This window comes from Centroberyx gerrardi, chromosome 7 (genome assembly GCF_048128805.1).
Source record: "Centroberyx gerrardi isolate f3 chromosome 7, fCenGer3.hap1.cur.20231027, whole genome shotgun sequence".
Classification (NCBI taxonomy): domain Eukaryota; kingdom Metazoa; phylum Chordata; class Actinopteri; order Beryciformes; family Berycidae; genus Centroberyx; species Centroberyx gerrardi.
The window spans coordinates 12,565,000-12,592,946 of NC_136003.1; the positions used below are offsets into that span (position 1 = coordinate 12,565,000).

At 45.8% G+C, this 27,947-nt stretch overlaps 1 protein-coding gene across 1 annotated transcript; it reads left to right on the plus strand.

The window, feature by feature from the left end:
* The first annotated feature begins 335 nt into the window (after nt 1-335).
* LOC139921905 (nucleosome-remodeling factor subunit BPTF-like) lies at nt 336-27,939 on the plus strand. The gene is given in 33 exon segments (XM_071912291.2): nt 336-1,003; nt 2,117-2,939; nt 4,371-4,591; nt 6,262-6,456; nt 6,822-7,004; nt 9,212-9,421; nt 9,560-9,645; nt 9,841-10,199; nt 10,557-10,688; nt 11,087-11,216; nt 11,723-11,858; nt 11,979-12,257; nt 12,495-14,175; nt 14,626-14,750; nt 15,511-15,639; nt 15,795-15,945; nt 16,151-16,274; nt 17,197-17,437; nt 18,661-18,794; nt 18,957-19,068; nt 19,328-19,578; nt 19,738-20,635; nt 20,807-22,383; nt 22,511-22,593; nt 22,932-23,157; nt 23,432-23,524; nt 23,526-23,607; nt 23,610-23,967; nt 24,080-24,256; nt 24,402-24,594; nt 24,926-25,010; nt 25,446-25,632; nt 27,093-27,939. Coding segments are annotated over 33 exon segments (10,197 nt in total). The 5' UTR covers nt 336-507; the 3' UTR covers nt 27,133-27,939.
* The last annotated feature ends 8 nt before the right edge of the window (nt 27,940-27,947 follow it).

Genomic DNA, 27,947 nt, shown 5'->3' on the forward strand with positions numbered 1-27,947 from the left:
ATATTTTTGATATTTTTTGTAATCATTGTATAATTTTTGTTGTTGTTCTATTCTTCTCTATATCCTCCTCTCTGCTGTTGCTGCTGCTGCAAAGACCCAATTTCTCCACAGGGATCATTAGATTTTCACCTAATATTATGTAATCCAACACTAACTCGTATATGAAAAATATGGCAACAATGTGACTTCCACGAAACTAATTGTCATCTCAGTCATTGTTGCCACTGAGCTGGAAGAATTGTGACCACGTGACTCCTCCAGTAAGGGCCTCCTGTTTGTTCAGTCAGAGGCAGAGAAGAAGAAAAATGGCGGCTCTGTGCGAACCCAAACGGGACGCCGGGCTAACGTTTTGAGCTTTCACACCCAAACCGACACCGGGGCTTCGCGGGGCGCTGCATCTTCTGAATCCCCGCCGGTCCACCTTTCTCGGGGTACCGCTTTCGCTCGCATCCGTGAAGGCTAAATAAACGCAAAAATTGAGATTGAAAATAATAGATTTTGCCTATCATGAGAGGGAGAAGGGGCAGGCCGCCCAAACCGCTACCATCTGAAGAACCGTCCCCAGCACCGGCCCGTGGTTTAAGACCCAGGAGGAATGTGAAGCCCAGGGCGAGGGACAGCGGGGACGAGGATATCGAGAGCCCCAAAAGGGAAACCACCAAGTCGGTCAGGGGGAAGAGAAAGGGGGGACCTGGCACGTCAACTCGGGGCAGGGGAAGAGGCAGAGGTGGCGGTGGAGGCAGAGGAGGTCGAGGAGGAAGGCGGACGCCTGTCTCCAAAGCGGTGGTGTACGACGACCATGAGAGCGACGAGGAAGACGATGCTGTCAGTTTGAGATCGGAGGAGGACGAGTTTGTAGAGGAGGAACCCGTGTCCGAAGAGGATGAGGGCCTCAAAGAGGACTCGGACTGCCTGGATGATGTGCTGGACGAGGAGGAGGATGATGCCAGCTACTGTACAGAGAGCAGCTTTCGGAGTCAGAGCACACACGCCAGCACTCCGGGTAAATAAACACCACGACCAGGTGGTGGTTAGAGCATCTTATCACACACTGCAGTGGTTCTGAGATCCATCCCGAAATGCTGCTGCTGTTGATTATTATTTTTGAACAGTGCAGGAGGCTGTATTGTTCAAAATGGAGAATGCACACTGTATGAACACAGGCCGCAGTCCACTCATTATATGCTGTTGCAGGTGGATTGAACTCATGTAGCATTGCCATGTTGGCATCAGCGTCTGTCAGTGGGGATCTAATGAAGAATGGTTACATTTCTTACGGGGATTTGATTTACATAATTACTCGCACCTCGTAATGCACCTGGCGTGTAATATTACTCAATGGCATAAAAGTCAAAAAGCTAACTGCTAGCTAGCTAGCCAACGTTAGCAAGTAACGTTAGCTCATGCTGTCTCCTGTCATCCCGAAGGCGAAGATAGAAAATGTTAGGTAACAGATTAACGTCACCTATTTATAGTGTTTTGGTAGGTGACTATCATACATTGTAATTATTAAGTGAAGCTGACTATTAATGTATCAAACTACACTTCCGTGAAAGAGAAGAGAGCATATGGCTAACTAGCTAGCATACCTGTCATTTTGGCACTTTAACGTTGTCTTTTAACCCAACCGTCTAATCCATCATGCCCAAATTTTTCAACAGTAAAGACAGTTATATTCTATAAGGTGCAATACTCAGCAAGAGAGGTTAGTTAATTGGGACTGACTAATGTTTACGTGGTTATGCAGCTGGACCACTGATGCTTTCCTAGCTGCAGGAGGAGGATGCAGTCACATTTAGCCAATAATAGACTGGCCATGTGTTGAGCCGCCCACATGAGGTGGCAAACTTAGAAGTTTGCTACTAGTTTGAAACCCGACTTTACAAGGCATGACTTTAACATTTTGTGGCGAAAAAATGAAATATTTTGGCTCTTTGAATGTCATTGGTCCTGACACACTGTCCACATGCAATGTTAAATAAGTCTGTTAAAAGTGTAATATTTGGCAATTATGCAGGGTATATTCATCTGGATTGATAGGGACATTAATAAGCATTTCAGTTATGGATGACACTTATCTAGTCATGATTCACTGATCTCATTCTCTGTCCAACAGGGAAGAGAAAACTACGGGTTCCTCGACCTCGCTCTCCTATTTTGGAGGAGAAGGAGATTCCTCGTCTTGAGCTTCCCGAGGCCTCTGAGGATCTGCTGGTGCCCAGCGAGGAGCTTCTCAATGTCAGCTCCATCTACGAGGTGCTGCGCAACTTCAGCACGGTGCTGCGGCTCTCCCCGTTCCGTTTTGAGGACTTCTGCGCAGCACTGGTAGGCCAGGAGCAGTGCACTTTGATAGCGGAGACCCACACCGCCCTGCTGAAGGTCATCCTGCGCGAGGAGGACTCCTCCAACACCACCTTTGGCCCCGCAGACCTCAAGGACAGCGTCAACTCCACTCTATACTTCATTGACGGCATGACGTGGCCCGAGGTGGTGCGGGCGTACTGTGAGAGCGACCGGGAGTACCAGCACGTCCTGTCGTACCAGGAGCTGGATGAGTACCCCTACGGCCCGCTGGGGGGTAAGATCAAGGTGCTCCAGTTCTTGGTGGACCAGTTTCTCACCACCAACATCGCCCGCGAGGAGCTGATGTCCGAGGGGGTGGTGCAGTATGACGACCACTGCCGCGTCTGCCATCGCCTGGGCGACCTGCTGTGCTGTGAGACCTGCTCAGCCGTGTACCACCTGGAGTGCGTGAAACCACCGCTGGCGGAAGTGCCGGAGGACGAGTGGCAGTGTGAGATCTGCGTGGCACACAAGGTGCCCGGCGTCACAGACTGTGTGACAGAGATGCAGAAGAACAGGCCCTACATCCGCCAGGAGCCCATCGGATATGACCGCCACCAGAGGAAATACTGGTTCCTCAACAGAAGGATTATTGTGTAAGTTATGACCCTTACTGCCCCTCTACCCATTCCTTTAGAATTACCCACTGTTCTGTGCCAACCCTTTTGTATCCTGAAACAGATACAGTGGGTTTAAGTCAGTACTATTGAAATAAAATAGCGTAAGGCAATAGGCTTTAGTCTAGAACAAGGCTTCCACCTGAAAGTATCCCTACTTGCAGTATAGAACTAGAGTAGGGTTGACAAATTGTTTGAGTTTGAGCCACATCTATTACCAGTTCACCCATGCAGCTATTAAATAATAGCCTTATGTAACATCATAGTCTCAATAAAGGTTTGTAACTTTGAAAGCAAAAGTACACTTATCCAAAATATGAAATACATATGCCTTGCACAACAGCCTGAATTTGGACAAATGCCAAAACACATACAAATGCAGCCAGCGGAGAACAGAGTTTCATAAAAATGTGAAACAGTGAAACCATAAGTAACCTTTAACATTGGTTGGTGTATAGAATGCAATATGCTTCCATGCATTCATTCATTTGTGTTTGTCTATAGATTATAGTAGCTACCCCCCCCCCATCCAACTCTGAATGTCATATTGAGGACGCCCTTTACAAATAAGAGGCTGAATTCATCTGAAGGATACATTTTAGTTTTGTGGGAGACTTTTATGATTTTTTTCCCTTGAAACTTATTTACTGGCCAAACACACTTATTACCAAAGAATCCACAGAATATCAATGAAAGGCTTGAAGTAGATTAGTAGTCTACTAGACTCGCAGTTCAACCTGTCCTTGATGCTCTTTTTTATGGTCAATCTGATTAATTGTTCCACTCAAGTAGCTAGTATCATTTTATATAAATCATTAGCTTGCTTTTGAAATTGAATTCTGTGCCTTGACATTTTTGCTTAAGCAAAGCTCATTCCCCCCCACCCTGCACAAGCATCTCAACAGAGTCCCAGAAGGAGCAGTTTATGATGCTCCAGTGAGCACGGTGAGGGTGCTGTAAACGGTAACTGCACCCTTAGTGAGATTGAAACCCTTTCCTGCTTCCAGCCTGTGCTAACATGGTACTTCTAGCCTCCTGAGACTTAAGGTTGCTGTTTTTCTTTTTTCAAATCATGCTGCCTTCTCCTTCACAGTATTTGTATCTGGTGGACTTTCTCATTCAGGGCCAAAAGAATAGAATTTTGAGTGGTTTGAAAAGCAACATGTTACTTTACGCAATAATTAAACAATGATTAGAAAATTAGTGTGATGTAATGTGTTTATATTGTCAAAATTTGATTAAATTCTGGACAGAGATATCTTTATTTTAATTATTGTTTTATGCCGTAACCCCTAGAGTAATTATTTGATCTACTTCCAGCGAGGAGGAAGAGGTAATATTGTGATGCTGCATGCAGAAACAGTTTGTTATGATAATTAATCTGTTACCTTTCCTTTTCTCACTTGGCAGTGAGGAGGATGGGGATCACAAGAAGAAAAAGATCTGGTACTACAGCACCAAGGTGCAGCTGGGGGAGCTCATGGAGTCCCTGGATAAGGAGTACTGGGAGATGGACCTCCACGCCACGCTGGAGGAGATGAGGGAGGAGGTGCAGACTCACATGGACGTCACAGAAGACCTTACCAACAAAGCCTGTGGAAACAATAAGGCCTACCTCACTGCTGTCAACGGTACAGATGTTTTCTACTCTTCACACCCCAAAAGGGAGATTACTCACATGTTAGCCCACTTATCATTCACTCAGGGTGAATGATAATTGTTAGCAGCATCTACTGATCTGCTGTTCATTTTAATCAGGTACTTGGAATAGTCCTAGTCTGGTGAACAGAGCAGGTACTTGTTAGTGGGATGCACTCTGTAGTTCATGTGAGCTGCTGTATGTTTTCAAGGTGACGCGGGGAATGGGTTATCGCCATTGATCTGACAGTTAATGATCGGGACTCGAGCTGTGTGTGTGTGTGTGTGTGTGTGTGTGTGTGTGTGCATGTCCTGGGGGGTTACATTCCAGTACAGTCTATCCAAGCTCCAGATAGCAGTGTTACTCCCCTCAGGCAGTAATGCACTGCTATCATGACAGTTGACACAGAAATGTCAGATGCTGCCTCTTCTTCTCTCTTCATGTTCTCTCAGACAACATGCAACCGTTTTTTGTTTTGTTTTTTCTACTTTCCTCCAAGGAGTCAGAGTGGTTAGAAGACTTTGTGGTTATTATGCCAGCGATATCCGTTTCTGGTTGGCAGGCTCCCATATCTGTCTCTATTTGTAACAGTTTTCCTGTGTATGTACTTGTCAGCGAACTGCTGTGTTTTACTGGAGGGGAATGTTGATAGCATCCCCTCAAAAAGGGGCAGTTTGGATAGGTATCCTGCCGTCCAAAAAGGAAGAGTAGATTCTTTCTAAAGCCATTGCAGTGCTTTTTATCTTTTCTGTTGCCTTTACCCGTCTAAAGTGATTTATGGGTTATGCTGGTATTTTTTCATCCCTTAAAAGCCCACTGCTGCTGCGGTGCAGTGCTGCCTACACCTTGCTTTGTTCATTTGAGCTGCTGGGGGACACGGCTGCTTCTCTCCCAGTGAAAACTGTAGCTATGGAACATGTGCTCTCCGGAGAACCTGGCCATTGGAGAAAAGAAAATCCGCCCTCTCCTGGCTCTCTGTAGTTTGGGATACCTTTTTGCTTCATTTCTGGCTTTTCATTTCTAGGTTATAGATTCAGATTGTAGCTTATATATGACCATAACTATTTTGTGTAGTGTCTAAAACCAAGTTCATTTGCTTTTAGCGCTGAATACAAAGTTCTCTATTATATTTCTTAATTTGTCAATAACATGGCATATTAACCAGTCAAGGGTTAACCTGGCGCCGAAAAGTTCTTGGCAGCATTTTATCAGATGTGGGGCTATGCTATGCTCCAGTTGCTTGTTTAGAATTCTTTTTTCAAATATTTTGTTGCGCGAGAGAGGGTGATTTTCATATGGGACATGTGGAATGTTACATGGTGGTCGGTTTACAACAATTTCATGTTTTTTGCCATCTGTAATGATGCAATATGAACCCTATTGGCACAATATTACTATTGTGACTCAAACATTCCTTGTGATGTTGTTTTTGAACTCAATCACTTGTCCACAGAGAAAATGCTTTCAAAAGTTTGGTAAAAAACACTTGGTAAAAGCAGTTGCTAGGTGCGGATGTATCTTCATCTCTGAACAGCGCATTCGGATTTGTTTTTTGACTAGATGTTGGTCATCTACTCCCAAGTCCCGCTGTGTTGCATGGTTATGTAATTGTTGCTTTTTATTTTTTAACGGAACATTTTTTTGTGTTTCTTGTATCTGTAGAAGAGATCATGGAGCGTGTGAAGGTTAGGCAGGAGGCACAGGAAGCGAAGAGGCAAGGGGAGGAGGTGGAGAAGTCAAAGCAGGAAGCAGAAACTGGCCCTGCCAAGACAGTGGAGGGCCCCGCTGAGCTCGCCTCACAGCTAGACAATGGAGAACACAAAGAGACAGAGGCTAAGGAAGATACTGGTTCACAAGGTAAAAGTGGACCGGCCACTTGAACATCTTCTGTTTATCTGTCTAGCTCTCTTTCTCTCTCTCTCTCATTCTCTCTCACATGCCACTATCCCTAACTTAACTCTTAAACGTTAAGTCCCAGCAGTATTGGTAATAGTAGGTGCAGTTTTCCCACTTGAGCAAAGTGAAGGTCATGTGAAGTCCTGTTGTCCTCACACCATATGTTAGTACATACTATGAAACTGTCAGCTATGTCTCTATGTCGATATGTCTCTGCGGCAGTATCCTTCAAGACAAATTCCTTTACCTTCATTGCACTTGCCCATAAAAGTGATTGTGACTCCGACGGTGCTGTACACCCTGTGTGATTGTATGTCATACCACAGCAGCCAAAGTTCCTCCTGCTGGAGAGGAGGGCGGCATGTCCGATCCTAAGCCTGGTTCAACCACCCAGGACTCGGCCGTCTCTAAAACGGAATCCCTTGAACCTAATGAGGGAACCCAGCCTGCCCCCTCTGGGAGCCAGGAGAGCGGGGAGTCCCCCGTAGAGGCGAAGCAGGACAGGACAGGTACACAGAAGAGTCCGATAACTCCACTCTGGTGTCCAGCTATCAGCAGCATCTCTAGCCGTTCTACTCATCCTCCATATCACACCCCGCTGTTGGCCTGCACATGTGCATCCCTCCTCATCTGTCTGCTTGTAACCATTGGTCGCCTCAAACCGTACCCTACCCCCGCAGTGCAGCACAGCACAGCACATTTACCTTTTGACGTGTAGGAGGACGACCACACTGATCCGTTGTGTTTGTTCATATACCTAATTTTCAATGAAAGCGGTCCATTGTCTGGACAGGGCTGATGATACGTCTGTCTCCGTCAGATTTCCATCCATTTTGACGGAGAAGAAAATTCAATCGAGTTGAACTTTTTATAACCAGACGGATTCATCACCATCTGTTTAGCTAATTAGAATTGAGGAAGCGTTCCTAGGTTTGTTTTGGGAAAAATAGCAATGAACACTGAGACCTATAAGGAGGCTATAATTAATGCAGTGTACACCATCCTGTTGTTATACGACTCATCATCAAAGGATTACAAGAACAAAGATAAAATTAAGAAAAGCCTGGCATAACGTTGGGATGATTGTAGGTTTGCCAAGTCGTTTTTTTTATTGAATTTATACTGTATAGTCCATTTCTTCTTTTTTCTATGAAGTAGCACCACTATGAGCAAAGCCCAACACGTTCGCTTTCCAAAACAACGCAACGGACAGAAATCTATTCATCAAAAATTCTGTCTGTTTTCTGACGGATCAGTGTGGTTTTGCGCATACATTGCCATGCCAGTCACAGCTGTCGTTGGTCTCTGTTTGCATTTGTTTGCATTTGTTTGCCCAGTTTGCGTTTGTTGTGTTGGCTGGCCGATGATCAGTGTAACATTGTTGTTTTCCATTTTGTTTAACATGGCTTTAAGCAGGCCACTGTGTGTGTCTGTCCTTTTGATGATCCATTTCCTATAATTGCACTTTCTCTTGAGAATAATGCTTCCTCAGTTGACCTTACTCCAACCACTTCTAATTCTATAGGCCTACATGGGTGACAAGTGCTGTGAAAGAGCTCTTTGTGGGTCTTTTTGCTTGTCCCTTGGACATAAATAACAAGTGTAACGTTGGAGCCTCTTCCCAGACACAAGACAAAACTCCTCTTAGCAGTGGCCATTAAACTGAATTCGTTTGTATAAAAGTGCCTCCTTTCTTTGCCTCTTTTGCTCTACAAAAACACTTAAGCTCTTGCTCCTCATGCGAGAGTGCCCACAATTAGCCTGTTTCTTTGCATATTACCTTTTACAGCATCTCTCCATTATCTTCAGTATACATCTAATTGGATAGTGAGAAGATAATGAGAAGATATTTTCTTCTCTCATTGAATTGTTCCAATGACACCTTAAGCTGTTGCAAGCCATTTCTGTGCCATTCGTCTTGTCTTGACCTACTGTAAGCATAGTGCTAAAACTGTTGCACTCAGCACCTGCTTTGGTAGTTAAATGCTCCATTCATTTTTGTTGCATTCATTTCTTATCTTGTGTTATGCATTGTCTCTTGTGCTCATGCTCTTTAAAAGCTTGCTTTTGGCACTACGGTGGCTAGCGTCCCTGGCAGCAACGACCACGCTAAGTCTGTCACAACCAGCTCCTTATTCTCATTCCAATTTATGTGAAATTGGGCTGGGTTCCTATTGCTCAGACAAAGGGCTCTCTGCCTGGAAGCCCCACCTGCTACCTCGACTACAAAGAGCTGCATATATATGCAGGATTCTCTCCCGTAACAACTCAAAGGCAGAGCTGGTGTCTTAATTTGGCATTGCAGCAAGTGCACAGCTTGTGTTCAAATTGTATAGCCTTTCCTGGCTGGAGGGGTGTAGTTTTATCAGGCTGTCTGGACCGCTGAACTGCTTATTCGTCCATTAAACATATTTACAGATTAAGCTGTTTGTTGGTGTAATATGCTAATTTAGCATTATCATCAAGGAGCAGGTGATTCGGGCAATAGGATCTGGCCAGAGTATTTTCAGAATTGCATAATTGCAGTAGTTGGATTTTTGTCATTCATCTTCTCTGTGTCACTATCATGTGAGATTCCTACGTTTTGTTATTCGAACAGCTGATATCTTTACCCAGAGCCTGCTGCCAGTGTTAATGACACATCTTTTCATTCCTGCACCCCCCAATGCTTGGTTTTACCCCTGTACTCAGCCTTTCCTACCCTTTCCTTTTTTAGATAAGGATGTGAAAGCAGAGTGTAGCAGTGAGGAGAAGCCCCCTGACCAGACCCAGACCCAGACCCAAGGTCAGCAGCAGCAGTTACCTCGGCCAGAGGTGAGCAGCGGCAGCAGCCAGGTGTCTGGATCTGGGAACCTCAGGAAACTGGAGGAGCCTGACCTGGTCGACAGGTCCTCCCAGTCCTCTTTCACCAGCCAGGATGGGACAGGTAAACATCAGACAGGCTGCTTAGTGCTCAGAAAGCAAATGAACGAGTTGAAGAAAAATAAGATGTTTGATTGTATCTCTGTTTGAATCCACGTTGAATTTGCTGTGTTGATAGTGTCATCTGTTTTGTGACTGGCAGATGAGTATAACGAGAGGGTCAAGAGTGACAGACCGACAGCAGCAGGACAGGAGTCTAATAACCCAACACCCAGAGGCAGCAAGGAGGTGAGGGGTGCCTGTGTGTTTGTTGGGGTTACAGACTAGAACAAAAAGGTGGCCTTCCAGTGGAATTATAATTGTAATTCTGATTGACAGAATTCTGGTTAAAAGAGAAGAGAATCCCCTTGAAAATGCGAAATGCTCTGATTCCTATTTCTGACAGTTCAGTTGAATAACTTTACTTCTCCCTGCATGCTTCAGTCGTCTCCCACACGCTCTGACGGTGACGCCTCCCGTCCCAGCTTTGTCAGAAAGGACCCTACAATGAAGACCAATTCGAACAACCTGTTCAAACTGGGCCAGGAGGGTAAATACCGAGTCTACCACAACCAGTACAGCACCAACGTCCTGGCCCTCAACAAGCATCAGCACCGCGAGGACCACGACAAGAGACGCCACCTCTCCCACAAGTTCAGCCTGACCACTGCCTCCGAGTTCAAATGGAACGGCTCTATCCACGGCTCGAGGGTCCTGACCGTCTCCACCCTGCGTCTCACCATCATCCAGCTGGAGACCAACGTCCCCGCACCATTTATGCACCCTAACTGGGCCTCGCACAGGTATGGCTCAGGGCAGACTCTTCAATAAAAAGGCAGTGATGCGATTCTTGCTGTAGTGCCAGTAGGGAAATTCACTTTTCACTGCTCAAGAATGCTTCAGCAGGGCGGATGATTGCAGAAATTGGGGATGAACGTGGGTCCTCTAGTTGTAGGGCAGTCAAGGAAAACTGAAGTCATTGTGATGCAGACTTTAAATACTCCAGGTTCGATACGCAATGTGAGGATTCTTGAGGTGCTATTTGCCTCTTGGAAGCGTTTTGACTCGGCGTTAACGTTTTCAAATGTGGTGAAGCGCTATGGAAGACAGAGACAGCCTCTGTGTTGCACATTGATTTGTATGTCTGTGCGTTTTCCCAGGTCCAACTGGAACAAAGCAGTCCAGATGTGCAGCAAAGCCAGGGAATTTGCCTTGGCCCTGGCCATCCTGGAGTGTGCCATCAAACCGGTGGTCATGCTGCCTGTATGGAAGGATTCTCTTGGACACACAAGGTAATAGGGGAACGAAACCAGCTGCAGGGAGTGTTTGGCAATGAGACATATTTTATGAGCAGCTTTTGGGTACCAATGCAATTTAACACATTAGCACATAGTTTGCTTTCCATAACATTGACAGAAATCGTGCTTTGGAGGCTTGACTCGGCTAATTATGATCTGCCTCATTGCACCAGTGATAACCTCAGCCTGTTGATCACCTCTGCTTTAAAAAGATAACATTGCTGTGGCTTTCAGTGTGCACAGAGTAGCCCACACAACACAGTTCACAATGGCTGGAGTGGAGTGTTGCTGACCAAACAAGAGTCACTTCTTTGTTGATTTGATCCTAAATTATTATTATTAGTTTCCTTTTTAATACCTTTGGGGTTTTTTTCTTCTTTTTTTTTCTTTAGGCTACATCGCATGACCTCCATGGAGCGGGAGGAGAAAGAGAAGGTGAAAAAGCGAGAGAAAAAGCTGGAGGATGAGGAGACACTGCAGCAGGCCACCTGGGTGAAGTACACCATCCCTATCAAACACCAGGTAAGACAACAGTACCTTTCATCTTTCATCCAGCTCCTCCTGTGACCGTAGAGCGGGTTTGACATCATGCATACTGATATAGCACAAATAGATCAAAGCTTCGAAATCCAGTAAAGAATTCCATACAGAGAACAGCATCACAGCTTCAGAAAAAAAAAATCATTATTAAGCTCCTTTGTCCACTGGGTGGCATTTTTGTTTGTTTTGTTTTTTAGCTAGTAGCGCTAAACAGTTGCTTAAGGGAAGTGCTGTTCATGTTGTAAGTACTTAAAACCCATTTGAAGCATGGTGCTCTTACTTAAAGTTGAAATCTTTTTAACTTTTAGTATTTGGTAAAGACAAAAGTCTTGCTAAGCTCTGTCGGAAACGCGTAACAGCGCATTCTGTCCTTTGAAAGTAATAGTAGTAGTAATAGTAATATCTGTATTGACTTGAGGGGGGTGTTCAGTGGACTTTTGTGGTTCTTCATCTGAAGGCTTCATTATTTCCTATTTCTATCTATTTAGGTGTGGAAGCAGAAGGGAGAGGAGTACAGAGTGACTGGGTATGGAGGCTGGAGCTGGGTCAGTAAGACCCATGTGCCACGTTTTGTTCCGAAGCTACCGGGGAACACAAATGTAAACTACCGCAAAGAACTGGAGGGTAAGGGCTGAGCTGTCATAGTTTTCCACTGTTATTGGTTTTGTTTTCCTCGCTTTATACTCTTGCTGCTGGCAGTTTGGGCTCATATTATGGTTACTGATTTATTCACTGTTTTCACAGCAGCTAAAATGAATAAGGAAAATGCAGGGGCTAGCACAAATAAGCATAAAGAATTGATGGAAGCTGAGAAGCAGACGACTCAAAGCACTGTGGATAAGGACGAGGAGCAAGCATCCGGCACTGTGTCATCTCAGAGCACTTCCTCAGAGGAGGGACCGGCTGCAAAAGAGAAGGAAAGAATCATGAAGACGGAGGAGGAAAACAATGTGGAAGAGAAGACTGATGAAAAAATGGAGGTTGATCCCCACCCAGAAACAACTTCTTCCAGTGAAGAGAAAGGTAGATGATTGAAATGAAATGATCTTTCTCTTGTAATTACACTCTTTATCTTTGGATTTTGCTTGCTTTGCTTGTTTGTGAATGCATATCCATTTCCAATCACACTTAAACCCAAACTAATTGTCTAAAGAAAGACAGACTAAAAGACGCATCTATGCTTCCAAGAAACTGCTCTTAAGTGTCATCATCATTTTTGCTCCTGTCATCCACTGACTCCTCTGACTCTCTCTGTCTTAGATAATGTTGACGAGAGAAGCCCTTCCTCGCCTGCTGGCCAGCCTGTGAAGGAAGAACCCATGCAGGGAGTTGAAGAACCCAAGAAGGAGAACTTGGCATCGAAACCCTTCAACTATGATGTTGTGAACGTCAGCGAGGGCTTCCAGCTGCGCACAGCTTATAAGAAGAAGGTAAAGCCCTCCAAACTGGATGGGCTGTTGGAGCGCCGGGTCAAACAATTCACCTTGGAGGAGAAGCAGAGGCTGGAGCGGCTGAAACTGGCGGCTCTGCAGTCCAAAATGGCAAAACCTACTGCCGGGGTCAAGACTGAGGGCTCCGCAGCAGCCAAACAGGAGCCTGCAGTGACCCCATGTGCTAAAGTAGAAGAGAGGCAGGCAGGCCCACAACTGAAAGACCTGGTGGTTAAAAAGCTTGACTTTGACCAAGAGCAGACGGAGACAAAGACTGAGACAGACAAATTGGATGTCAAATTAGACTCCACAGAATCCACAGGGCCCAACCACAGCACACGGACAGAGGCAAATGCTGTGCAGGGGAACGGTGGGGAGACCTTAGCCTATAAAGAGGTGAACGGAGCGTCCCAAGCAGGCACTGAGCTCAACAGTAAAAACGACTGTATATCAGAGGCAATAGTAAGTACAGAAAAACCTCCCAAACCAGAGGTGGCTCGAGCGGGAGAGAATGCTAAGAAGCGTGGATATGAGGAAACTGAGCAAGGCAGTGGACAGAAAGGCACAGAGAGCATGGAGGTGGACCAAAGCAAAACCAGTCCAGTGCAGGTGAATGGGAAAGCTGTGGTCACTGCTCCTGTAGACTCAAACGTCAACTTGGACCTGGCCAATCGAGTCCAAGGTGAGATCAAAGCTGTGCCTCAGAAAGAGCCTGTCAAATCTCTGATGAATGGGAGCCTGTCCCAGAATGATGTGTCCAGCATAGATCATCCACCTCCCTTGAAGGTCCCAAAATTAGAGAACCATGTGGCAGAGAAGGGAGACTCTTCGTTAAGTGTCGCTATGGTAACAAATAAGAACCAGGAAGTGCCCATGGACAATGAAGAGATGGTGTCCAGTAAGCTTCCATCCTCATCCCCTTCTAGCCAGAGCCACAACAGTACAGACAATTGCAGTAGTGAAGGTCAGAAGGCTGTCACCCAAGGGACCATCACCACCACTACTAGTACCACAGTGGCACAGACATCTGAGGAATCCAGCAGCAGTGTTAAGCCTTCTGTGACATCTCCAGTAGAAAGCAGTGCAGTCTCCACCAACACCACCACCAAAACCACGGCCACCCAGCTCAGCTTCCCGGCCCCCGGGGCAGTCGTCTCCCAGGAGACCAAAAGCGGCGTCACAGCAGCGGTTACAGACAGAACGGGCCCCTCCGGTTCAGCGATGTCTAGCTCCATGACGGTTAGTAAAGAGTATTCCACCAGGGACCGGGTCAGCCTGCTCAGGTTCTCCAAATCCAAGAAGGCGCGCTCGGGCACGGCCCTGCCGTCCTACCGCAAGTTTGTTACCAAGAGCAGCAAGAAGAGCATCTTTGTCCTTCCCAATGATGACCTGAAGAGGCTGGCGAGAAGAGCGGCCATCAGAGAGGTGCCCATCTTCAACTACAACGCCAAGCCAGCCCTGGACATATGGCCCTACCCCTCACCCAGGCCCACCTTTGGGATCACATGGAGGTTCGTAACAAATTTACCGTAGTAGGCCTTTTTACGCATTAATATCCCTTTATTATATCCATTATTTGGGATGCTTACATATTATGTTTAAGAGTTGGTACCTGTAAATTGCATATACAATAACCAGGATAAGCTCTTCTTTCAATGAAATATGATGGATATGCCGATGTTAGCCAGGATACTGAGGCATGCAAACACCATATCCCATTGTTGATGGTATTTGCTGTCTGATGTCTTTTGCCACTGTTCTGTTTACAAGGCAATTTTGTTTTGGTTCATGTACACAGCAGTATCTGTTACCAGTGTTTTGAAAATACATAGAAACAGCTTATTAACTGCATATCCTGAAGAAGCCTTTAATTTGTACATGAATAATTCCCTTGAATACCATGTGCATGTAAACACACTCGTTGCACTGGTTCTGGTCACTGACTTCTGTGTCCCCTTCAGGTACCGTCTCCAGACTGTGAGGTCACTGGCAGGGGTCAGCCTGATGCTGAGGCTGCTGTGGGCCTGCCTGAGGTGGGACGACATGGCTGTCAAGCCCTCTGCTGCTGTAGGGACCACTCGGAAAGGTGAGATAATGCCGAACTCTTCCTCTTCCCCTTTGTTGTCCGTTCCCTTGCTTTTGACTCTTCTTCTCTGTATGCCAGTGTCTGAAGGTGCTTTCTTACATTGCTTTCCAGTTCAATTCAAAACTGATTTTAATATACTGATTATTTTTAAAGCGATAATTGTCTCAGCACCAGGCTAACATTTCAGAGCTTTTATCTCCCTACATTGAAGCGTAGTCTTAGATCAGATCAAGATAAAGCTTTTGACTGTCCAATGTAAATATTGAAGAGAAAAGGTGATTGAGCATTTGCGTTCAAGTCCCCAAAACTAGAGCAACCTGTCAGAGGAAATATGATAAGTAAACTCCTATCACGACAAACTCAGAACTCGTTTTTGTAAACTTGCATTTAACAGCTTGTTATTGCTCTCATTATGCCACCATAGCTTCATCAATCTGTCTGTTGGGAGTACTGAATTTTGCTTTTGCTTTCACTTAAAAAGCTATTGATTCTTTTGTGTGATTGTTCCTCTTATCTTACAGCACTTTGTAAGATGTTAAGAAAAGTGCTACACAGATCTAGTTATTATTACATATTGCTGACAGATATACGATACGAAGTTCAGTTCATAAGATGAAGACAGAAATGGTTGCAAATTGGATTACTAATCAAATATGCTTGCAATGTCAGCCATGGATGCTAATAGTAATATGACTACAAAGTGTCAGACAATTACTATTTTAAACCATTTTACTGATATAATGTTTGACTCTCGCCACAGAAACCACGGACACGGACATCACTACAACAGAGATCATCAAACGAAGAGACGTGGGGCCTTATGGCATACGCTCAGAATACTGCATCAGGAAGATCATCTGTCCCCTCGGCAACAGAGACACTCCCAAAGGTAAAAGATAAAAGTTCATAGAGTAACGATGCAAGAAAAAAAACAACGATTTGAAGAATGACCAAGGACCTTGGCTGCATTTGGCAGCATTTTTTTTTAGCGATGATGAACATTTTGTTCATCTCTCATATTGTTTCCTCCCTCTCCTTGAGTAGAGACCCCCACTCCCCAGAGGAAAGGCCTGCGCTCCAGCGCCTTGAGGCCCAAGAAGCAGGAGCCAGCCAAGCTGACTGGACCTATTGCCATGGAGACGTGGGTGGCTGAGGAGGAGCTGGAGCTTTGGGAGATCAGGGCCTTTGCAGAAAGGTGAGAAAGACACAACAAGCCTCTGGCCTGGGCAACAACACTGTTTTGTGGAACACTGAATTCCTACTGGTGATCTTTTTTCCCCTTTATCTACTTATACTTAATGTCATGAGGGCTTTTCTGTCTCTTTTCCATTTTGGGGGGTGGGGGGTCATGGTATGTGCATGGATGCTACAGTTTACCACCTTTTCCCTTTGTGTTGCAGGGTGGAGAGGGAAAAGTCCCAGGGTGCTGATCCCTCTAAAATTGGCAGTAGTCTGAAGACGGCAGAGGATGTCAAGGCCCACCTGGAGGCTCAGCTAAAACAGGCCAGACAGGCTGCTCAGCAGGTAGGAACATTGCACATTTTACATTTACAGTACTGTGCAAAAATCTTAGGCACCCTAGATTTTTTTTTTTTTCTTAGATATTTGTTTTCTGCATTAGTGTATCAGTAGACTGCTCTTTATAGTACATTTTTTGATATTTAAAAACTTTTCATTTCATTATTTTTGAAAGCATCTTCGCTGGACGGATTTTTTTTTACATGTGCCTAAGACTTTTGCACAGTACTGTACATTTTGCATTTTAGGCATTTAGCTGATGTTCTTATCCAGAGCGATTACAATGGGTGAGCAGGTAGAGGTTTATTGTCTTGCTCAAGGAAACTTCAACAGTTGATACATAGACACATTGCCTCTTGTGGAGATCAAACCTGTGGCTTTCCAATTAAAGAATGGCTTCTTTAACCAGCAGGCCAATCTTCTGCCAAAAAATAACATGGCATGTGGCCGACACCTTTATCCAGCGCACCTTACAGTTCCACGAGTTCTTCTTGAAACTACAATAACTGATTAATTCTTTAAGATATGGTGTTTATATTAATACCACCCATGTGTTATGTGAAGACCAGTGTGTTGACATAGAAATGCATTAATTAGCTTAATTAATGGCCTCATTAGTATATCTGGTGATTATGGCTCAAGTGCGTGTTATTTGTTATTTTTGCTGTGTTGTATGTTGCCCCATTTTCCATTTCTTATTTCAAAACATTTTCTAGTTGTGTGCTCAGTGCTTGGGGACCATAAGCACAAAAACAAAGACAAAATTATTTAATTTCTTTAGATCATATATTACACAGTGTAATTTAATTGCATCTTCCAACTTAATTTAGCCCATTGATGGATTCCACTAGCTATAGTGTAATACAGCTGATTGTTACCCTAGCGTACCTCTGTCTAAACCCTTTGGGACTGTAACCTTTTGTTTTAGAAACGCCTTGAGCAGCAGAAAACAGGTGTGACCACCACCACTTCCTCCACCACCACCACCAGCGCCACCAGCACCCCCACCACCCCAGCCTTCACGGGCCAGAAGACAGGCCAGGTCACATCTGGAACCAAGATGGTCCTGGCCTCTAAACTGGGCTCACCAGTTTCCTTCCAGCAGGACAAGAACTTCCAACAGTCTTTTGCTTCCTGGGTCAAGCAGGGTCAGACCAACAACAGCTCAGGTAAGCAGGTGGATGACAAGTAGGATTTGAAATTCATCTCAAGTCCATCTGAAATCATGTATTGAGTGTTTTTTTTCAGTGAGTTATGTGGTTTCTCATCCTTCATATTCTGTTAGACAGACAGACACAAACGAAGGAGTTTGTGGTTAGAACCATTTTTTTTTGTTTCCCATTTTTCTTTTTTTTTCTTCATCTTTTTTTGGTCATCGTATTGTAAAAGGTCAATCATCGGCATGACTTTTTTCCACAACCTTTCATTTTTTCGTGTCAGTTGCCTTTATTGGTAAATGTGACCAGTTTGCCAAAACGACTTTGTGGCTCGTGGTGTCCACTTCCATTCCTGTGAACCAGGTTTTCAATTTTTTTAGTTCTTTGGATCCTAGAGGAATACATGGGAGCTTGTGTACACTGTGAGTTTAAATCACATGATAAATTACCACTCCCAGATTTTCAATACAACAGCCCCTTTGTTGACCCAAACCTTCCAGTGGACACCACAGCTGTAGACTGGCTGTTGTGGTGGCCCTTTGGGTATGCGTGACTGCAGGTGGCATGGTGTGTCTTGCAGCCTCCACGGGCTCGGTGGCCACCATGGCTAGCAGCGTCACCACCTCAGGGCAAACCTTCCAGATTGCTGGCGGCCCAGTGACCGTGGCTGGCCAAGTCCTCGCCGCCAAACTTCCGCTGCCTGCTAACAGCAAGATTGTCACGCTCAACATGCCCAACACGCAAGGAGGTAGGGAGCAAGAGTGTTGTCGTCCGTTTCGGTTGGTTCGCGCTTAATTGGTTCTTGGCGCAATGTGAGGAAGACCAAGGACTGTCATGTGAGATGCAGAAATCTGCCTTGTGATAAAGTAGCGATACACTGTGCATGGATGATGCCCCTTGATGTTTTTTTTTTTTTGTTTGTTTTTTTTTAAGGGAAATTAGTAGGAAGAAGAGACTACTTTGCCCACATTAGATTCGTAGTCATTTTGTTCATTTTTATTCCAGCAGCTGTTTCGACCACTTTGATCCTCTGAGTTGTCTTTAAACTACTGTTACCAAGTACTGAGTACAAAAGCTTTTCAAAAGTGAAAATGCCTTTTTGAATTGATTTTCAAATTCCTTTGTCCCTGAGCCAAAAGACTTTTCAGATTTTGTAAAAAATGCAGTGATCTCTATCACTGCATGTGCCCAAGGTGTGTTCGCTGCTCTCCTCATTCATTTGCTCTCCTCAACAGGTGTGGTCCAGCAGAAAGTCCTGGGCATTTTCCCCTCTGGCCCTCCTGCTAATCTACGAACATACAGCACATTACATCCCACCACTGGCAACATCAACCTCAGAGCCACCTCTGCCTCAACCACTCAGCAGCAGGTAGAGATTCAAACCCTTTCACTGTCAGCCTCTTTACTTCGTGTTCCTTGTCTTTCACCCTCTATTAAGCTTAACCAGTGGCTAATTGGTTAGTTTTGATTCTGAGGGAGTATATCTCTATGTAGTATTTTCACTTATCTGATTGCTGGTTCTCTGTCCCAGGGCATCACGGCAGGAGGCCAGATACGGCCGGGCATGACTATGATCCAGTCACCTACCCAGGGTGCTACTGTGGGCACAACGATGGTCAGAAGTCCAGTGGTAGCTCAACAAGGTATTCTGTCCATCAATAGATTTCTCTCTATTCTCTACTGAATCTCCAGCCTTTTTTGTGTATGAGCTGATCATGTTATGTGCACTTGATTTTTTTTCACCCTAAGTTGATAATTCTTGACTGTTCATTTGGTTTTGATTTGAAATGTGCTGCAGTAACTATCTGATTGCTGTTTGCCTGTCTTGTTTTGATCTGTGCCGCCTTATTAAGTTCTTTCATGTCTTTCTGCCATTCTTGCTCCCTCCTCTACCCCCTCCAGGCCAGCCTCAGCAGGCTTTGACCCAGATGGGCCGTGGCCAGCCTGTATCCACAGCTGTGTCTGGTGCTAGTCCTGTGCAGACCACTGCAGGCCAGAGAGTAGTAGGTGCTGCCCCGTCGCCCCGTGCAGCCACCCCGGCACCTGGACAGTCCCCCGCCGCCCCTCCGCCCGCCTCCCAGACCAGCAGACCTCAGCAGGGCCAAGTCAAACTCACTATGGCCCAGCTCACGCAGCTAACGCAGGGTGCTCAGGTGAGGAGAACATCCTTTATGCCCCCCCCCCCCCCCCCCCCTTGTCTCTCCTCTTTCCCCTTCCTCCTGTATAAACAAATATATTTGCTCCTCCAGTGTAACAAAGTGTCTGCGTAATAGTAGCTGAAGGTGTGATTTCTTCTGTCTGCAACCCTCCAGGGAGGGAACCCAGGTCTGACAGTGGTGATCCAGGGCCAAGGCCAGACCCAAGGCCAGCTGCAAATCATTCCGCAGGGGGTAACAGTCATCCCTGGCCCCGGTCAGCAGCTCATGCAGGCAGCCATGCCCAATGGCCAGGTCCAGCGTTTCCTCTTCACTCCCATGCCCCCGGCCTCATCAGCCTCAACCTCAGCACCGACCACTACTACCACCGCAAAACCCATTTCACCCCAGACCACTCAAACCCCCGTGTCAACACCAGCCCAAGTCAGAGCCCCTGCACAAGTCCAGACGACTGCCTCGGCCCTAGCCCAAACCCAGGTTGCAGCCCCTCTGCCTGTCCCAGCAGCCCAGGCCTTGACCCAAATGCAAGTTTCTGCCCCAGCTTCCGTCCCTGTGCAAACCCAATTAGCTGCCCACGTGCCTGCCCCAACACAAGTTGCAGCCCCAACTATGACTCAAACACAAGTCTTCGCCTCAGCCCCTGCACAAACCCAAGCTGTGACATCTGTACCTTTCCCAGGACAAGTTGCACCCCCAAACCAGGCCCAAACACATGCCTTTGCCCCTACTGCAGCCCTAACCTCAGCCCATGTCCAAATGCAAGTTGGAGCTCCAGCCCCAGTCACAGCTCCTGCCCATGTTGTTGCCACAGCAGCCACTACACACCTGGCCCAAATGCCAGTCTCTGGCCCTGTATCTGTTCCTACACCTGCCCCTGCTCTTGCTCCAGTCTCTGCTCCTGTTATAGCTGCTGCCTCCACCCAATTTGCTGTCCCATCCCCAGCCAAAGCTCTGGTCCAGATCCAAGCCACATCTCCTGTCCCTGTCCATGCCACAATGGCCAATGCTGCTGTCACACCAGTCACAGTCACCTCTACAATACCTTCAGTGCCAGGTAAGAACGCCCCCAAACACCACACACACGTCACCACTATGACCCTGTTTTACTGATTTGTTCTATAAGTGCAGTAGTCCTGTGACTTTTGTACTGTAATTGCAATTTGACTTGTTTCAAATGTAATTTTAATAATTCCTCACTTCTTTCCATTTCTCGCTCCTCTTGTAGCTCTGACGGCGCAGAGAGCAGCTCAGCCTCATGTTTGGACTCCTGCCTTGTCTCAAGCCCAGGCTCCAGTCCAGCCAGCCCAACAGGCTGCAGCTCCTGTTCAGCCCCCTGCCCTGGCCCCTCTGTCCTCTCTTGCCACTGTACCTGCCTCTGCCCCTGCCCTTGCCTCTGTAACAGTCTCCACACATTCACCCCTTACTCTTCCCCCTCAACCTCAAGCACAAGTCCAGCACGCTGCTGCTGTATCCATGCAGCAGGTGTCTCAAATGCCAGTCTCACCAATGCAGGTTCATATGAAGGCTGTACCTGTATCTTCTATTGTTACCACAGTGAGACCCACCCAGCCTCAACTGCAGCCCCAGGCCCACACTCAACTTCAACCCCAGCCTCAAGCCCAAATCTGTGCACAGATACAGGTCCAGCCCCATGGTCATGCCCAACAAATGCCACACATTCAACCCCAAGCCCATCTCCAGGGCCAAGCACAAGCCCAAATCCACCCCCAGGTCCGAGTCCAATTTCAGCCACGGGCACAAATTCAGCCACAAACTCAGCAACCGCCCCAAGCCCAAGTTCAACCCCTCGCTCAAATTCAACCTCAGGTGCAGTTTCAGTCCCAAGCCCAAACTCAAAACCAAACCCTGCCCCAGCCCCAGGTCCAGGCCCAACTCCAATCAAGAGTACAACCTCAATACCACCCCCAGGTACAAGTTCAGTTTCAACCACAGGCGCAAACCCAGCCTCAGGCTCAACAACAGCCGCAGGTCCAACCTCAACCCCAGGTTCAAGCACAGCCTCAGGTTCAGTCTCAGGCCCAAACTCAGCTCCAGCCCCAGCCACAGATCCAAACCCAACTCCATCCCCAGGTTCAAGTTCAGTTCCAGCAACAGAGCCAGATTCACCCACAGCCTCAGGCCCAGCAGCAACCCCAGGTCCATGCTCAGTCAAAGGTTCAAACTCAAGTCCAAACCCAGCCCCAGGTTCAAGTTCAATTCCAGCAACAGACGCAGGTCCAACAACAGCTTCAGGTCCAGGCCCAACCCCAAGTCCAAGCCAAACTCCAAGTCCAGTTCCAGCCTCAGAACCAATCTCAACTTCAAGGCCAGCCTCAGATTCAGGTCCAGTCTCCAATCAGGCATCAGCTGATCACCGTTCCGGGCCTCCAACAACCAGTCCAGCTGCTCTCAGCCCTCCCGCCCCATGTTGCAGCCCAGATCCAAGCCCAGATCCAGGCACAGACACAGCAGGGTGGTACAGTTCCCCAGCAGATCAAGCTGCAGCTGCCTATTCAGATCCAGCAGCCAGGGGGCCAGGTACAGACCCACCAGATCCAGAACATGGTGGCCATACAGGCGCCAGCGAGCGTCCAGGAGCAGCTCCAGAGGATGCAGCAGCTCCGGGACCAACAGCAACAGCAGCAACAACAACAACAACAACAACAACAGCAACAGCAGCAGCAGCAGCAACAACAACAACAACAACAACCGAAGAAGAAGAAACAGCAGCAGGAAGCCAAAAGGGAGCAGAAAGAGCAGAACCTGCAGGCCACTAGCCCTGGGGATGGCATCCAAAAACAGGTGGGACTCAAAAAGAGCAACTCATGATAATTGATATATTACCACACCTCTATCTGTGATGATTAGTGTCATTTAAAAGCAGTTGGAGAACATCCACATCAACTGAAATGTTTTTTTTTGTTATCAGACTACAGTGAAACAGAATGCTACGGCAGAACAGTTGAAACAAAGGAAGACCTTGGCTGCAGCTGAGCGAGAGGAGAACCAGAGGTTTGGGTCTTTGTAATCACAGAACTATTGAGCTTTTTTATACTTGTCGCAGGTGGCAGCACCCTGTTTCCTTTATATTATCTTTGCTGCAGTGCCCCCCCATAGTTGTATAATTGCCTCACAGCTAGACAAATCTAAAAAGAATGAAAATGAATCCCCCCCCAACACCTTCAATGCACAATTGTCCATCATGATGTAAATATCCAAATAAGCCCCTCCAAAACTTGAACACCTATTGAACCAAAATTACCTCCGCCACTCACATCTACAAACAGTTCTACAGGAAACGCTGATAGTAGTTCTATGACTAATCTAACCTTTTGCTGTTCTCTGGCCAGGATGATCGTGTGCAACCAGGTGATGAAGTACATCCTGGACAAGATTGAGAAGGACGAGAAGCAGGCAGCTAAGAAGAGGAAGAAGGAGGAGGTGGTGGAGCAGAAGCGCTCCAAGCAGAATGCCACCAAGCTGACTGCACTGCTCTACAAGCACAAGGAGCAGCTCAAGGCCGAGATCCTGAAGAAGAGGGCCCTGCTGGACAAGGAGCTGCAGCTGCAAGTACAGGTCAGCACACATTCTGAACTTCACCAGGCTGGATTTGGATATAGAGTAGGTGCAAATGTCCATATGAACTATTCTGTATCAGACACCGCTTTTGGAATGCAGTCTAATATACATGCCAAGGGAATACCATACATTGTAGTTGATGCCACATAATTGCATTTTTCTCTCCCCTATTCTCTCTTCCACATCTTCACTGTTTTATTGTATTATATGAGAGTTGTTTCTCAGTGTTACTCATTCGGTGTGTGTGTGTGTGTGTTTGTATCCCTCTCAGGAGGAGCTGAGGCGAGACATAGCCAGGCTACAGAAAGAAAAGGAGAAGGCCCGAGCTGCTATTGCCCAGGCAGCCGCCGCTGCAGCCGCTGCCAAGGCAGCCTCCCACTCCTCCCAGTCCTCCCACTCCTCCCATTCCTCCCATTCTTCTCACTCTACCCATTCCTCCCACTCCGCCCACACAGTGACCTCACCCTCCTCGTCCCACAAACGTAAGAGGGAAGAGGAGCGAGACAAAGATAGAAACAGAGATCGGGACAGGCATCGCGACAAGGACAAGAAACGGGACAGGGACAGGGACAGGGATAGGGACAGATATAGAGACCGAGATAAAGACCGAGACCGAGAGAGAGACCGAGAGCGGGACAGACATCGGGACAGGGACAAAGAGAAGGACAGAGATGGGGACAGGGACAGAGATGGAGATCCCACCTCTTCAAAACACAAGAAGAAGAAGACTATCTCTACTACCTCAAAAGATCACAAGAAGGACACCAAACTGTACTGCATCTGCAAAACACCCTACGACGAGTCAAAGTAGGTGTATTTCAATACACTTGACTACACTGTGAAGCACACACAAATGAGTGATAACCGCATCATCTCGATTTCAGTGAGACAACAAACTAAAATGTTCATTTTCTCTCAGGTTCTACATAGGCTGCGACCTGTGCTCCAACTGGTTCCATGGCGCGTGTGTCGGCATCACCGAGAAAGAGGCCAAGAAGTTGGAGGACTTTGTGTGTAATGACTGTAAACGTGGCCAGGAGGGAGGAAGCAACGAGGAGCTGTACTGCATCTGCCGCACGCCATACGACGAATCACAGTACGGCTCCTCACACATTACATAATTGTCCAAAACCTTTAAGCGGTGAACTTAGAATGCACTAGGCTTCCTAAGTAAGTCATCTGGGTTTTCAGTGCGCTGACCGGACTGTTTTATTCACTCTGTGCCCAATTCTCACCCCCAGGTTTTACATTGGCTGCGACCGCTGCCAGAACTGGTACCACGGGCGCTGCGTGGGCATCCTGCAGAGTGAGGCCAATCACATAGACCTGTACGTGTGCCCGCAGTGCCAGTCGACAGAAGACGCCATGACAGTCCTCACGCCGCTCACTGACAAAGACTACGAGGGGTTGAAAAGAATATTACGTTCGCTACAGGTATGGAATCGTCTGCTGTTGCCGTCTGCTTTATAAAAAGGCAGAAAAACAGGGAGCAGTAAAATATATAAAAGGTATAAAATTCACCAAACATTAAAAAGAAAAGCAGTAAAAAATAAAAACATAAGAAACAACACATTAAAAAAAAATGGGTGAAATCAAAACCATCACTTAAGTTAGTCTATAAACGTGTTTTATGAAGTAAATTTTGTCTTCTAAGATTTTCTTTTTAAGATGATACTGAATTTCCACATAAGCACATTATTTACACCCTCTCTCACTTATTCATTTTTAGGATTCTTTGCCTAACTATTTCTTGTAATTTCAACAGTCTCACAAAATGGCATGGCCTTTCCTTGAACCGGTGGATCCCAACGATGCTCCTGATTATTACCGTGTGATCAAGGAGCCAATGGGTAAGAGCAGACTGTGGATGATCACTCGCTTCTATATCAGCCATGGAGAGTAAAAGGGGAAAGGGGGGAGTAAATAGCATAATTCCAGCTATTAGTATATGGTTTCAGTGGTGTGAATCAAATGAAAGATGGGGCGCTGTTGATGCTTCGTCACCAGGTTGGGGTGATCTTTCTCTCTCTCTCTCTCTCTCCTTCTTTTTGAAAACGCTGAATGTTTTCAAACAGTTTTTGATTTTTTTGATTTAAGCAACATTTGACAAAGTGAACTGTATGATGGATTATTTTGTACATCTGCTAATGGTCATCTATAAAATGTGGAAAAACAATTTCTCTTTCCATACTGCTTGATCCATTAGACTTAGTAACAGAGAAAATGTTATGTGCATATTTTAGAAAAATAACTGCGTCTCATACATATTTCTGTATCCCTGGTAGACTTTTCCACGATGGACAGCCGATTGCAGAAGCGACATTACCAGAAGCTCACAGAGTTTGTGGCCGACGTGACCAAAATCTTCGACAACTGCCGCTATTACAACCCCAACGACTCGCCCTTCTTCCAGTGTGCCGAGGTTCTGGAGGGCTTCTTTGTGCAGAAGCTTAAAGGTTTCAAAGCGAGCAGGTAAGGTGCGGGGCTCCTGTGACCGCAGACCCTCCAGGATCCCCCCCCCAAGTTTCTCTCTCCTCTTTCTCACTTGTCTCTTTATCCTCTGTAAGGCTTTGACCATGGCTGATTCAAAGATTATGTCATATGTCCGTTTATTTTTTTTCCTCAGTTTTGCATTCATGTCTATCATTCACTTTTTACGTTATGCAGCATGTCAGTAGCAGTAGTGTGTATGTGGTCATGGTATTTTGCTGCAGAATGTGCTGTAGTTGTAGACTAGTCTCTGCTTTTATCTGTCAGACCTGCCTGTGGTTTTGAGGGTTGTGTAGCCTTACTAAAACCCACAGAGCTGACAAAATGTTAAGACATTTTTCCAATGTCATAACTTGTCTCTGGCAGTTTGTGCCTGCTTACATCCGTGTCATGCATCACCTTGCATTTGTGTCTGTTCACTTTTGCTGCATGCCTTTTGATTTATGCCATCCCATTCTCTCTTTCTTACAGATTGTCAGATTCTTAAGTCGGCCAATCTAGCTGGAGTCTGAGCTGGATGCCGGGGTCTCTAGTAGTAAAAATGGAAACCTGCTGTTTCATAAACAGCCAAAAGTCTGATTATTTAAGAATAACTAACACACACACACACACACACACACACACAACACACCAAATGTGCTTTCAAAAAACAAACCATGTAAATGCAGCCAATTTGAAATTCAGTAATGATCACAAAGTGGCAGCCATGTTGACATGCGTTGATAAAGTAATCAAGGGATATGCTTTTTTTTTTTTTTTTTCTTTTGATCATTTCACCAAGTCAAACTGTTAGCCTTGACAAACAATCTATTGCAGCAGCTAAGCTGTTTCAGCGGGATGTTAAATGCATTTTAGTTCTTAATTTGTATTTATTTTTCTGATGTACTTCTGAGTTGGATTGGATATGTTGTCCTCTACCAGATATATAAAGCTGCATATTTTATCATGAGATATTTATCAAAGGTTTTGTATGTTACTTCCCCCTGGCTTTTCTTTAGGCGGCTGTTGAGGCGGTTCTCATGAATGGACATAATTTTAATAATGTACAGTGATAGTAAGAGATATCTAACGCAGTAAATGTTTGATTATTTGGATGTTTTAAATGATTGTGAAACTGAAGTCCTTTTTATAAAGCATTATTTTATGGATACGAGTCTACAGTTCAAGGAAATGTGTCTGTGGAAGTGAGGAATTTTCAGTGGACCTAAACCCCACCCTATTCCTCACTTTGCAAAATAACCTCAGTTTGTAGTTATGAAAGATCTCTTCAGTAATAAAGGCATTCCCGGTAAATTACACCAACATGGCTGCAGGATCCTCTGCTGACCCCTTTTGCATCCGTTTGTTGTGTCACTGTGCTGTTCGATCACTGTTGTTATGACCTGTAACAATAAAATAAATGTGAAGGCTTCTCAACTTTCCCCTCTCTCCGCATTCCGTAGGTCTCATAACAACAAGCTACAGTCCTCTGCAGCCTCTTAGAAAGCGTCGCACATTGCTCAAACAAAATGCACTCGCCAGGAATATGGCTTTTCTGAACAATAAGTCTGTGACGGACTCTGCCTCGTCCCGTTTTGGAACCGCTCCTCTGACTGTCAGTGCAGCCGGCAGCGCTGCTTCCGCAGAACTGTGAGGCCCAGTGGCCCTCTGCCCAGCTCTAACCTAAGGGACCTCTGGGGCCTGTTGTGTCAGTGGGACTGTAAAGAGGAGTGTGAATAACTAAGGCATTTCAGAAGAAAGTTTACCTCGGAGAAAAGACTCTTAAGGAGCTCTCACATTTCCATTTACTTTGTTTATGATCTGAATCTTCATTTTTTTTTTTTTTTTATTTGCCTGTTGAAAAGCCCTTAGGCCATCATCATGGTCATCATGTCCAATGAGAAATAAGAATTTGAATACCGACATACGTTGGCTGAGTTTTACTGAGCATAATGTATCAAAGTTTTTGTGTATGAAATCACATTTCACAGTGAAACACCTTTTTCCTCCCCTTTCCAGTCCTTGTTTTGTCTGAAGTGGCATGGAAGACATTATGTCATACTAAATGTCTGGACATCAGTAGTCTGTCTGGTTAAGCTTTCATAGCCTACTGAAAGTAATAAGCTATTATAAATGGTTTGCTCTGCAGTAGTGACTGACTGAGAAGGATGAAACACAATGTGCATTTGAAGGTTATCATGCCCTGTTTGTAAAAATTTGTCAGATTTTGATTTGTTTTCTTTTTCTTTTTTTGTATTACAGCTGAAGAAATATTGATGTATATGAAACATAATAAATGGAAAAGACTGATTTCTTCC